Consider the following 14,195-nt stretch of genomic DNA (forward strand, 5'->3'; position numbering starts at 1 on the left):
TTCAAATTTTGATTTCAAGTTTTCGTGACTGCAGGGATTCATATTCTTGGTTCTTTCGGTAAAGTCACGTAGAAGGGAAGTAATGAAATAAAAAATAATGTATTGTTTTATACTTTTTTTACTTTATTATGAAAAAATTACATTCATTTTTTATTGTTGTATATTTGTACTATTTTATTATTTCCCTTCTACGTGACTTTACCTAAAGAACCAAGAATATTATTTATTCAGTGGGAGGGGGTAAACTCGCTAGTGACGTCATGTCATCTCCACCGCGCGAATCCGCGTGACGTCACGAAGTCCCGGAAAGCTGCTCGCCACTCAACTGAGATCAGAGGTGAGAAGTTCAAATCGTGGTGGTGGTTTTTGGTGGTGGTGTTTGTTTATTGAGGTACAGCCTCGCTTCTTCTATTGTTCTCCTCGGGATATCAATTGAGTGTAACAGCGAGAATGGAATCGATGTCCAGGTTGGAACGTTACAAAGTGTGGCCTAGCCATGCTGGCCTTGCCTCCTGCCATCGCCTGATTGTATTTGCTTTGATTTTTGTTAATTTTTATTTGTCCTCACCTGGCTGATTACTTTAAAACCATGTTTTGTTTTAATATTTCTATTTTTAGCTATATATCTTTCAGAAGCGACCTGCCCACAACAAAGTGGCTTGTCATCGTGTGGAAATGTATTGCTTTCAAATGCTCTAAACTCGTGTTTCTAAATTTGGAGTTCAAATCCACGCGACCACGCAGAAAGAGAGACACGCAAACTCCAAATAAACACGCGTCAGCGTCGGGATCCAACCCACGACCTCCTGTATACCGCGCGATGTCGTGAAAATCTCGCCAGCGTGGTGCACACTCGAGTGCTTTATCACACTGAGTCTCTTTACTTCAGTTCAGAAGCGTCCTGCCGAGTTGGTTTGGCAGTCGGGGGGAGGGGCGATGCTTATTCGCGTATTCCCGATTGAGTAAACTGGAGGCATTTGTTCAGCATTGCAATATTTGAACGATACCAGTCCAGAAGTTTATTTCCCCATTGAAGTCCATTGAATACACTTTTTTTGGGGGGGGGGGGGGGAGCTCAATAATGCATATATTTTTTGCACAGCAAGTGAGCTGAGACGTCAAATCTGGCATGTGACCCGCGCATGTGGAACTGTAACGCATTGCAGTGTAGGGGTTAGCGCGCTGCGCTACGAACCCGTCGACCCGAGTTCGATTCCCGCTCACGGCCACCACCACAGACGATTATTTGAACCGGTCCTGGGCCTCCCCTAGGTCCACTCTACCTCAAACAATTAACTGGTGTGGTGTGTGAACATCGCCACTGGAGAGACAAAGGCGGCCGGGCGTGGTAAATTAAGTCCCGGGTGAAGCCGGGGCAGTAAAGCTAGTGAGGTTATAAATAGCAGAATTGAGATGCCAAAAGACGATACGTGGTTCCAAACCTTTGGGCAGAAACATCTGGGAGACGGTTAAGACAATCAGTCATACAGCAGGGACGTGCGGTCAGGGGAGGCAGAGACCCACCTGTCATACTCCAATGAAAATACAGTAGCTGTTAGGAAAAAAATGAAGATTTTTCCACTGATCTGTGTGACAAATGTAATTTCTGTTTGATTCCAATCATTACAGAGAAATAGTAACAGGCACGAGCTTATTGCCCGCGCTCCATCCAGTTTCTGAAGGGTTGCGCAATCAGAGGGGAGGCTGAGCTCGTCGCTGCCTCACCTCTCTCCCTGTATTTGCAGCGGAGCTCCGCAAATTTGGCGATTTTGACTATAAAAATTATTGGAATCGTACAGAAATGAGATAACAGATCAGTGGAAAAATCGTAGTTTTTATTTTATTATTTTTAACTTTTCGTTACAGATATTTTCATTGGGAGTATGACTGGTAAGGCTGTGCCTCCCCTGCCTCCACTGACCGCATGTCCCTGTCATACAGGAACCCCTGGACTCGCACAGAGACCCAAAGAATCGCACAGAGACCTAAAGAATCGCACAGAGACCCAAAGAATCGCATAGACAATCGGATGCACGTCGCATATTTTTCGGGATTGTCCAATGGTTTAATAACAAGTCAAATAAAGAGCAAATCTACTGAAAAAATTGCCTTGTAAATAAAAATATCATGCGGTTGATACAGACTTAATGTTTGTGTTAAAATATACCACAACAATGTTTGGTTAATGCAGACTTAATGCTGCCTTTCAATAGATATCTGTTTGCAAATTGGACTATGTACTTTATTCATTTCTATTTATTTTTCGTGAATTGCTTACCTTTCATCTATTTTGCACTCCTATCGTTTTTTGTATGTTGAACTTCTTTCACACCGTACATAGCCAACGATGTTTGTTTTTGTAACTTTCTGACCCGCCTCGACTGGACATCTGTTACATTCCTCCAGAAGACAGATTCTCATTTTAAAGATTCTGATCTTAATGTCTGTCTTATTGCCGAAAAGGTTAAAGCCTTTTCTTCTTTAATCAAAATAGTTCTATCATCATACATTTCAACCATGACGCCAGTACACAATGGCCTACTTATGAAAAATAACGCTAGAAAAAAATACTTGAACATCTATATGGAAGCATATTGTGCGTGTTGGTGTGTATAATATGCCTGCAATATTCGTAATACAATTATAATTTACATTTGTAAAGTGCTGCATTTCATCCGTGGACCCCACCAATCCGTGCTGTGTATCAAAAGTACGAAATATACACACCCACTAACTCAATCACTCACTCACTGGATGACCCACTCACTCCCTACTCAATCACCTCACCCACTCGGTGACCCAATCACTCACCCACTCGCTTAGGTAAACGGCGAAACTAGGCCGGGGATGAAGACCAGTTTATAGAGGTGAGTTTTAAAGACAGACTTAAATATATCTAACAACTCTGATTGTCTTACTAATCAGAGTGGCTGCTACATTTTACATGAGTGGTGAACCCGGAATATTGTGATTGGTGACATTTGCAATTCGTGGGCAAAACCTTATCTGGAACTGGGAGAGGAGGCAGTTTGACTAGTAGCTTCTGCAGTCGGTGTGGGTTCCTTTGCACTCATACTGGTAGAGCTCATATTCTTGGTTCTTTCAGTAAAGTCACGTAGATAGAAAAATAAAAATAAAATTTAAAAATAAATTAAAAGCTAAAAACCACGATGTTTCGATCGCAACACAAGCGGTCTTCATTAGGCGGAGAGAAAAGAGGGGGCAAGCCTCCAAATGCAACTGCTTATAAGGGCTTACAAAGTGAGTAAAGCTGTGCGGCGTAGAGCTCACTTCGTGGCGATGGCGAATGGCAGCTGTTGTGTGCGATAATGTAACCTATAGCGCGCTGCGCTACGAACCAGGCAACACGAGTTCAATTCCCACTCACCGCCACCAACACCAGTGACTATCTGAACCAGACTTGGGCCTCCCTAGATCGACTCAGCCTCAAATGAGTGCCTGGTGCAGTGTATAAACATAGCCACTGGAGAAACAAAAGCGGTCGGGTGTGATGCTGGCCATACACCCACTCCTGACCTTATTGTTAAGGCTATATTGGGGGTCTTTGTTGCGGGTAACTGTGTATGTGTGTGCATTGGAATATGCTCATGTGTGTTAATGTATTTTATTTGACTGCGAGTGTAAGTTAACACTGAACCTTGTTTTTTTTATTTGCATGTTTAGCCTCTGTTAGTATTACCGTTTTGTAGAGCGTGTTTTGGGAGTGTGTTAACGACCTGGGTAGCTAACACACGGGTTTGTGTATTTTAACGTGTGTTTGTGTGTATATATATTTGTTGCTTTTGCTATGCCTCAAATATTCCAGTAAGTAACCACACTGTCAATTGTTCGATGGTGCAAAACTCTGGTGACAAAGTTTAAACCCAGAATATTGTGATTGGTGACATTTGCACAGCTTGGGTAACCCAGAGTCTAAGAGCAGTTTTAGTGCCAGGCATAATTGACTTCCAAAGGAAGGTGCTGAGGGAGGGTGGTAATTTTACACAGGTTGCATTATGGAAAATTATAGAAACAACGTAGACTAAACGATGATCTCTTCTGGATTGGACGAAGATCTAACGTTCGTCCACACTGATTGCCAGATAATGAATATTCAGCTTGCCAGACCTGCAGAGAAGAAGCTTGCAAAGCCCCAAAGCAGTTTCAGGCCAGGGCAATAATGCGCAAATGTCATACAGTAGACCCATGAATACCACGGGTTTATTTTTTGCGGTTTTGACCTATCACGGGCAACCTCTTTGCATACCAATTTACACTTTTGTGAGTATACTGTTCTGGGAAGGAGGGCGGGGTGGGTGAGGAACGTGAGGAAATCGCTGGTACCTCAACTTTTGCCATGCAAGCATTTAGCCTTAACAGACTGTTAGGGCAAGTAGCACCTATAAAGGTTGGCACGGTACACAAAGGGGTAGGTTACCAGCATCATTCCCGGCCTCCTTTTTCTCCCCAGTGGCTGTGTTTACACAACACACCAGATACTTATTTGAGGCTGGGAAGGCCCATGGCCAATTCAGATGATCGTCATGTTTTTGGGCGTGAGCGGAAATTGAACTCGGGTCGCTGGGTTCATAGCGCAGCACGCTATCCCGAAGCACTTACCACTCTCCACTCACGCATACACATTGTCATCATTGTAAGTAGAGTATTTATTCAGTATTTATAATCCTATTTATTGTCTTGGAATGTTTTATTCAATACAGTTTCTACTTGTTTATTTAAATTGTTTTGTTTTTAGTTTAGTTGGCATGCTGTATAATACTTATTTCAATTGTGATGTGTATTTTGGTTGCCGTTTACCTAACCCCGTTCTTTCAGTAAGGCTTAAGAATTGCATATCGCTGTTTTGGCTTTCTCGGCATGTTCCAAGAACGCAACCCCTGCGATATTCAAAGGTCTCCTGTATTTTCTGTTCTTTGCTACAGCACAGATGTTATCGATTTTTTCTTTCAAAAGCTAGATCTCTGCTTTCTTGATGTCATCAAGGTCTAAGTACCATGAAGAGGCTCCAGCTTTTGGTTGTTCATTGTTTACGATATCCGTGCCCCTCTGCTCACATTTGTTAAGGATTTTTATGATTTTGGGCAGGCCCGGCAAATGCTGCGTGACAAGGATTCGGAACCGTTTCCTGTTCAAGTTGGCGTGTGACAGGAAGTCCCTCTGGCCACATACATCACGGTAAGTCCCCGGGTAGCGGAAGACCCGACTTACGGAATTCCAACCTTACGGAAATGCTCCCATAAATCATGTATAAAAATTCAACATGCGAAAATGTTTGCCTTGGTTACTTAAGCGTAAGTAGTCCAGCGTTTTGAGGTTGTAGATGAATACTGTGGAGCGAGGCGTAAGGCAGGCAGCATCTTCCCCAAAACGGTGGTGTATAGCCGCTCTGCACTCTCAGTCATGCTGTTACATTGTTACCGTGAGTGTGTTGTACTTGCCACATCGTCTTGTAACTTTCAGTGTAATATCACCCTTAATTGCATTGGAATAATGACTGGAAAAGATTACGGTAAATGGAATTGTTTTGTAGCATTGCCTAATTATTTTTCTTTTGTAGCATTGCCTAATTATTTTTCTTTTGTAGCATTACGTAATTTTGGTTTTCTGTGCTTAGAACTATCTTGTCTTTCCCATGTTTCTCTTTATAGTTTTAATTTGAAGTTTATTTAATAAGTTATTTACATTGTGTACTTTATTTAAACATTACACTTGGATTGCTTATGGTCTAAACCAACAGCGATCAGAGAGGTCTAGGCCTAGCCTATTGCATGGTAAACGAATAGTCGGAAGTGACTGTTTTCTGTTAATAATTAATATTAGAATGTCTCATGGTGTTCATAAATAATTGGATAAGTATATATTCCATTAGTTTAATTATGGGTAGTGTTAGGGTAGATATTCGATAAAATGAAAGAATCATAGGAAGTGCAGAACGTATGTAGAGCAATACGATACAGGTCGTGATAGAAAATGGACTATAGCGCGATACAGTACTGAGAGAAAACGAACGAGTAATTGGGTAGGGGCGGCACAACACAAATATTTCCGGCTATGGGATTTCGTCTGGATTTTGGGGGCGAATTGCGTAGTGTCCGACATAGGAAATTGGGGTTACAGGACGTTCCCAGGAACCTAACCCTTCCATAACCCGGGGACTGTTTGTACATTAAGATACAGTGGTACCTCAGTATACGTCGTTAATTCGTTCCAGAAGGTAGGACTTGTACCGAAAATGACATATACCAAACGAATTTTTCCCATAAGAAATAAAGGGAAAGGAAATAATCCGTTCCAGAGTATAAGAAAATTTTTTTTAAAGGGCATATTATACATTAATGGGGTTGTATAAAATTATTTAGACACTACTTATTACTAAAATGCATACATAAATTAAAATAAATGCATAAATAAATTTTAATAAAAATTAATTTTAACGTCACTTTACCTTGCTGAGAGGAGTTGATAGTCTACGAGGATGGTGGTGAGGAAGGGGAGGAGGAGGAGATGATATTTTTTGGAAGGAGAGTCCCCTTCAATTAAAACTACTGTACAGGCAGACTGAGGAGCGGCGCTTTGTTTCACACGGGTACGCGGTGACTCATCCCGACCCATACAAGTTCTAGCAAGTGCGTCATATCCCAAGCAAGACGACGTATCCCAAGACATTTTTTCTCTCATAAAAACACGACGTATACCAAATTCGATGTATTCCAAAGCGGTCGTATACCGAGGTATGACTGTAGCATCTTTAATAGTTGCATCGTTTTGAGAACCTCACAATAGCCCTACAAAAACCCATTTGGTGCAGTTACAATGAGAGGCTAATCGATGGCTGGTTACAGTTAAGGGATGGAGTTAGGGACTTCTGTACCTGGATAATTTCATCATGAGGAGGAGCCTTACATATGTTCCAAAAAAAGAAAGCACCTGCCTGGGTATATCATGGCATCCAACATTCCGCCTACTCACCTCTTTATGAGTAATCAGGCAGTTCTACAGGTGGTGGAGGAGCTCCCATACTTGGTTAATGTGTTCACGACCAGCTCTGGTTTGGCAGCTAAAGTCTCAATTCAAATTAGTCAAGCAGCATTCTTTAATTAGACTGTCTAACATGGTGAGGAAGCAGCCTGGACCGTTGCTCCATACAAATCGCTGAATCTTCTTGCCCACAGCTATGACCCCTTTCTCTGTGGATGTGAAATGTGGACTCCTTTAAAGAAGCATCTGTGCTGTCTTATACAATTAAGGCTTGCCTGCCTATGATTCATCCTCTATTGAGCCAGACTTGATGGTATTCGAAGCTTACAAATCCCTGAGATATACGTACAGAATATAATCAGTGAGCCTCTTTGGCAGGCGAGGCTGCATTCGTTGGTCGATCTCTGCGGAGGAGGTCAGAGGAGTGACACATCAATGCAGCAAGTTGGCACAGTTGGTAACACAGGTGATGCATCTGTCAGTCATCTCAGTCATCCCTTGATACCTGCATCATTCCCATGACCTCCTTGCAAGTGCTCCACACTTACATGGCCTCAATTCGCACCTATCATGGCATGACCACTGTAATGATGTTACTACCAATTAGTGGTGATTGGTAGCTGTTTTCTTTATATAATCTGTCAATGATCCATGTGAAACATATCTGTATGTAAGAGTGTATCTACATGGGGAGCGGAGGCACATTTGTTCGTCCACTGCATTATGGAGCCAACATTCACAGTTGTATTATTGCTGACAGCAGACATGATTGACAAGTGATAGCTTAACTTATTGTAGGCCTCTGCTGGGTTAATTGTTCCTAGGTTAGTACTTGGTGAAGAGTATAAGCGTCTGTACTGAGCAGATGAAGGCAGGCAGGCAGGCATGGTTCTAGCCACAACACCACCACCTTCACTGTTCCAGTGCGAGAGAGTGTAAAGTTTTTTTTTTTCTGTAAAGTATATTGACCATATTATACACCTAGGTTTAATCAAAGAAATGGGGGTTTTCTATTACATGTGTAAATAAGCTCCTTGGAGACATACATTTTCAGGGGAGTAGAGCTTTAGTTTTCCGAACGTATATACAGTCCAAGTGTAACGACTGCCACCCTCGCAATCGCTATGGCTATCTTCAACCCCGATGGTTTCCACAGTTGGCCCCAACGTCGTCCACCTCTGGTCGTGAATCAGTCCCCGAGTAAGCGCCCCGACCGCGGGCCTCGCTCCCCCTTATATACTCGCCCCCCCCCCCCCACTTTACTATAACATGTTTGTCCTTAATTGAATAATTCTTACAGTGCCTTCCGGTCACCTGTTTCCAATCATCACAAGGCGCGCCTTCTAGAACCTTCTCTTGTACAGTCCCCGACACATGGAATGTTTCATAAGCATAGAAAACACAGCACATGAAGCTGAAATTACATCTGTCCATCCAAGCATTCAAGCAAATCTGAGCCTGGCTTCGGACTTCCAAGTTGTGATTGAACGTTAATTTGTCCATTTTATAATATTTCTTCCTAATGTGAATAGTTTTATTTTTAACACTATTTGCTATTTTTATGAAACTTTTGCAATAGTTAACATTTCTTCAGTAGCCAGATACAACCGACATTCTGTACATTGAGTTATGGGTTATCATTGATATTAAATATGCTTGGGCCTCCAGGCATTATACTGACCACTTGCCTTGCTATACCAGGCCAACAGCTGGTCGTCAATAGTAGCAAGTGCCGTAAAACAGCCTGTGTGATACATTTGAGGATTATTCTTTTTTTATATCTCGTTAATGTTTGAGTGTTCTTGTCTATGTAATATGTGAATATCACGTGTGACTGTGTATATATATATATATATGTATTTCTATGCTTCTATGCTGACATACATTGCGTGGGTCTTACTGTTTTCTGTCTGCAGCTGCCAGTTCCTCTGCCACTTTGCTGTACAGAATTGGTCAGATGGAGCGAAGACAATCAGCGGGAGAGAAACCATTCAAGTGCACTGTGTGTGGGAAGGCGTTTGCATATCCATCACATCTTCAGGTCCACCAGAGAACACACACGGGAGAGAAACCGTTCAAGTGCACTGCGTGTGGGAAAGCATTTCCACGGTTATCAAATCTTCAGGGCCACCAGAGAACACACACGGGAGAGAAACCCTTCAAGTGCACTGTGTGTGGGAAGGCGTTTGCAGATTCATCACCTCTTAAAAGACACCAGAGAATACACACAGGAGAAACACCCTTCAAGTGCATTGTGTGTGGGATGGCCTTTTCACAGTCATCAAATCTTAAAGAACACCAGACTACACACACAGGAGAAAAACCCTTCAAGTGTACTTTGTGTGGAAAGGCATTTGCACGGTCATCAATTCTTCAGGGCCACCAGAGAACACACACGGGAGAGAAACCCTTCAAGTGCACTGTGTGTGGGAAGGCATTTGCAGAATCATCACATCTCAAAATACACCAGAGAAGTCACACAGGAGAGACACCCTTTAAGTGCACTGTTTGTGGGAAGGCCTTTGCAAAGTCATCCCATCTTAAAACACACCAGAAAACACACACGGGAGAGAAACCCTTCAAGTGCACTGTGTGTGGGAAGGCGTTTGCAGATTCATCAAATCTTCAGGTCCACCAGAGAACACACACGGGAGAGAAACCCTTCAAGTGCACTGCGTGTGGGAAGGCATTTGCACGGTCATCAAATCTTCAGGGCCACCAGAGAACACACACGGGAGAGAAACCCTTCAAGTGCACTGTGTGTGGGAAGGCGTTTGCAGATTCCTCACCTCTTAAAAGACACCAGAGAATACACACAGGAGAAAAACGCTTCAAGTGTACTGTGTGTGGGAAGACGTTTGCAGATTCATCACCTCTTAAAAGACACCAGAGAACGCACACAGGAGAAAAACCCTTAAAGTTCACTGTATATGGGGGGAAGGGTTTTCGACAGTTAGGGGATCGAAACAAGCATCAAACCATTCATCAGAAAATTAATCTGAAATCGGCTTGTGAAAGTCAAAGTGCTGCAATGAGTCCATTCCTCATGAAACAAGAACCAGAAAAACATTTGAGATATGAAACGTGGCCAGGATTGAAGGCGAAATGTCAAGAAGTGAAAATTAAATTTGAATCGGTGAAGGTGAAAAGTGAAGTGATGGTAAAGAGTGAAGAAGTGATAGTGAAATGTGAGGATGAAGATTCAACTCCAAAATCTGACCTTCACGTCGATGGAGACAGCGTGAAGCTGGAGGAGACTAGGGACTCTGAGGCAGAGCGAGGCAACTCCCAGAAATTTGTGGATGTGGAGGTGTGGGTGGATTTTTTAGACAATACTGAGTCAAATGGAGACCAAGTCGATGTGTATCATTGAGCTTAGTATAAAGAAGTTCCATTCCATTCAAAGGCCTTTCTCATAATAGAGGTTTTTTGGGTTAGATCGCGTAAATATATAAATGTGTCGTTAAAACCCGCCACCACCCGACACAGCCAAACTAGTAAGGGTTGTCACGTAAACAGAACATGCCAATTTGTCACTAGTACAGCACACCGGTGTGTTGGAGAGCCAAGCCACAACATTTACAATCGGACTATGATGTTTCGCAGTCATTACAGCGAGCTTCATCAGGCGACAGCCAGATTTGTGCCTTTCCCATTGCAAGGTTTTAACCTCCAAGTGGTCAATAGAGGCAGCCTGAAGCTGGAGGAGGCTGCGGACTGAGAGAGAGTGAAATGAAATCCAGCAGTTTGTGGAGGTGGACTTTTTGGAGGATGCAGAGTCGGAACGGCCAGCATGTGTGGTTTTGGAGGTTGGGTAGATCTGTAAGCAGGAGCGGGAAACATAAAAGATCCACAGCATTCAACGTGTTATAATATTTATATTAATAATTGGCGCTAGCATAAATGTGTTATTTCTTTCTCACTGTACGTAGCCAATCTTGCAAATCAAAGGTGAAATGCTTCAGCAACTGCAAGCGGCTTATATCATATTTCATCTCAATCGTTCGACGGCTCGCCCAAGCGGCAGCTGTCCCTTTGTGGTAGAAGGTGACTCAGTACCGACCTGCACGTGGACATGAGTCTGCCAGTAGGGTGGAGCGATGATTGATGTGTAACCCCAGTTGGGTCGTTTGTGGCTAATCTTTCGAATCTGGCAAATTTTGACCCTGACACCATGAATGTTGAACATCCACTGTTAAGCAGATGGTGCATATTTTTGGTTAATATTGCTGCAGTAATCATGAGGGCTGCCGGACAGATGTGAACTGTGAACTTATTTTTAAATCCTTTATATTAAGTTTGCATGCTTGCTTGCGTGCTTGCTTATGACCGTGCAAATCTTTCGGTCGTTTTTTAACCCACTTCCCGTGATCCAATCGAGCTGACATTCTCCACACAGACTCGTTGTGCCAGACAATTAATGTTCGTGAAAAAAAATTCCCAAAATTGTACACTTTTTAGGCAAAAAATAGCGCAGTTGGTAGCGCCCTCGCTTCCCATGCCAAAGGTCGCGGGATCCATCCCCGCGTCCTCCACAGGCGAATATATTTTTAAATCCTTTATATTAAGTTCGCTGCCACGCATATAAAGGATTTATAGTGAAAAACTTTGTTTTTACGGGTTATACTTATAACTAATATCAACCGTGCTATCACTTGGCTTCTCGCATTCTAAGAATGCATGCAGGTGTAGGCATCCATTGAGAGATCAGTGTACAGTAAATGCGCTGTAATGTGATGCAGTTTATTTCAATGCAATAATTGAATGTTGGCGATGTGTCTCTTCATCATTTAGAGTTATAATTTTAACACGTATGATCTGATTTTGAGCATATACAGCAAAATATCTTATCCAGCATCCATGGGGAATCGAGGGTGCCAGTTCATCAAATGTGCCGGTTGTCTGAGAGGTATACTTTATGGTTCAGCAAAATTCTCAAATGTGAAGAAATTAAGCATACATTTTTACTGATATTAAAAATAATTTACTATTTTACAGAGGCACTCGCCAGTCATTTGTACAGCATTTTAAGTTCATAGTTGAGAAGCAGTGGTGCTGTTTAGATTACAGTGTACAGTAGTGCAGTATTGTATGTACAAGTCCAGTGAAACAATTAGGTTAGGCAGCCCACAACACGATCACAATGGCCGATTGCAGATTGCATTTGCGATTCCATTTAGTGCTACCACTCGGCAACGTCATAAAGCACGCTGCAAGATTGCAGAATTTTTCTCGATACGTGAAGTAATATTTATTTTTCAGCTTGACAGATGCCGGTTGATAGAGCATTCCGGATGGTAAAGTGCGTGATAGCAGAGATTTTGCTGTAAGTACCATTTGGTATTTAACGGTCAAAAATGGAAAGTCCTAAATAGACGAACTTTTGTTTTGATCGTAACCTTTGCGGAACATTTAATTGATTGCTGTTGTTCATGTGATGCAGGGTCAAAAGCATTTTTGTAGCTTAGGAACCATATCGCCCAACTCATTGTCTTCTAAATTACGAATAGAAGGGAAAACACTGAAATGTTACATAAAGGAGATTTTCTCCACAACACTAATTATGTTGTGTTATCTGACATATAAACCTGATTTTTTTTGTCTGCCTGTGTCTGCTATGCCTATCCTCGTAACGCTTTCAACTGACAAACTGTAGGGTTTATGTTTTAACAAAGTACATATACAACAAACTAAGCCCCTCCACGAAAACCGCTATTTGTTTTTGCTCTTGGTCCAATGTAAACTAATAAGATCACACCTTGTAACAATGGTCACTGATCATAATGATAACTTTGAGCGCGTGCTTTGCATCTGCGCATACATAGAAACGCCACCTCACTGTTGCCCGTAGCAACGCAAACAAGCTTTTGATTGGCGATGGGAGGGAGGTTCTCCGCGTTAAAAAAAGGCAAAAAAAAATCAGTGACTGCTGCACAAGCACACAGCTGAGGTAAATCCTGAACAGTGTGATGTCCCCCCCACCTCAATTTGCATTTACTACAATGGTCAGTATATGCTACGAGAGTGAGTAGATACTACTATAGAGTCGGTAGATATTCTATGGTTCTTTCAGTAAAGTCACGTAGATAGAAAAAATAACAATAAAATGATACAAATAAAGTGAATAAAAATATCACGACGTTTTGATTGCGACATGCGGTCGTCATCAAGAACAGGGAGGTTAGCCTCTGAGGGAAAGCTGTTTACAAAGGTTTAGAGATGGACGGGGCATCTAATGTTAATGTAGGAGAGGACTCTGACACCGGCAGTCGGTCTACATCAGGGGTCCTCAAACTTTTTAAACAGGGGGCCAGTTCACTGTCCCTCAGACCGTTGGAGGGCCAGACTATAGTTAAAAAAAAAACTATGAACAAATTCCTATGCACACTCTATATATCTTATTTTGAAGTGAAGAAACAAAACGGGAACAAATACAATATTTAAAATGAAGAACAAGTAAAGTTAAATCAACAAACTTGCCAGTATTTCAATGGGAACTATGGGCCTGCTTTTGGCTAATGAGATGGTCAATGTCCGGTTCCATATTTGTCACTGCTAGTCGTAACAAGTGATGCAAGTGTGCATCCGTTAGTCTAGATCTGGTTGGAGATTTCAAATGTTTCATTCTGGAAAAAGTCTGTTCACAGACATAAGTGCTGCCAAAGATGGTTGCTATTTTGAGTGCATGGTTCCTGAGATGAGGATATGTCTCAGAGGGGAGAGATGCATAGAAATTATGAAGGCTGCTTGACTTGAATGCGTCTTTCAGAGAGTCACAATTCTGCAGTTCAGCCAGTTGCATTTGGTAAATTGTATCCACATTTTCAATGTCAATAGAAAATGGGTTACAGAAAAGCTGTATGTCCTGTTCATGGAGATGAAGCTCTTTAAATCTAAATTGGAACTCCTTTTGCAATTTTTCCAGTGAATCCACACATGTTTTGTTTGGGAATGCAACCAATGGTTTTTCCGCTAACAGATTTTCAGTTGTGGGGAGATGGCAGAAGTTTTCCTCCTTCACTTGTTTGATGAGGAGGCCTAATTTTACTTCAAATGCTTTGACATGTGATTGCATATCACATATGAGCTTCCCCTTTCCTTGAAGTTGCACATTGAAACTGTTGAGTAGCTCTGTTACATCTGTCAGAACGGCAAGGTGCCATTTCCATTCTGCATCATTGAGCTCTGGTACTAAT

At 42.1% G+C, this 14,195-nt stretch overlaps 1 protein-coding gene across 1 annotated transcript in view; it reads left to right on the forward strand.

The window, feature by feature from the left end:
• The first annotated feature begins 279 nt into the window (after positions 1-279).
• Positions 280-14,195, forward strand: part of LOC133358980 (zinc finger protein 729-like) — a 58,197-nt gene continuing 44,281 nt past the window's right edge. Inside the window, exons 1-4 of the mRNA XM_061577360.1 lie at positions 280-337; positions 5,107-5,196; positions 7,378-7,465; positions 8,916-10,366. Of these exons, the coding sequence (XP_061433344.1) occupies positions 7,435-7,465; positions 8,916-10,366 (1,482 nt within the window). The 5' untranslated portion in view covers positions 280-337; positions 5,107-5,196; positions 7,378-7,434. The remainder of the gene's footprint in view (positions 338-5,106; positions 5,197-7,377; positions 7,466-8,915; positions 10,367-14,195) is intronic.

Source organism: Lethenteron reissneri, chromosome 64 (assembly GCF_015708825.2).
Source record: "Lethenteron reissneri isolate LAM-NWPU_2019-01 chromosome 64, ASM1570882v1, whole genome shotgun sequence".
In the NCBI taxonomy this organism is placed as follows: domain Eukaryota; kingdom Metazoa; phylum Chordata; class Hyperoartia; order Petromyzontiformes; family Petromyzontidae; genus Lethenteron; species Lethenteron reissneri.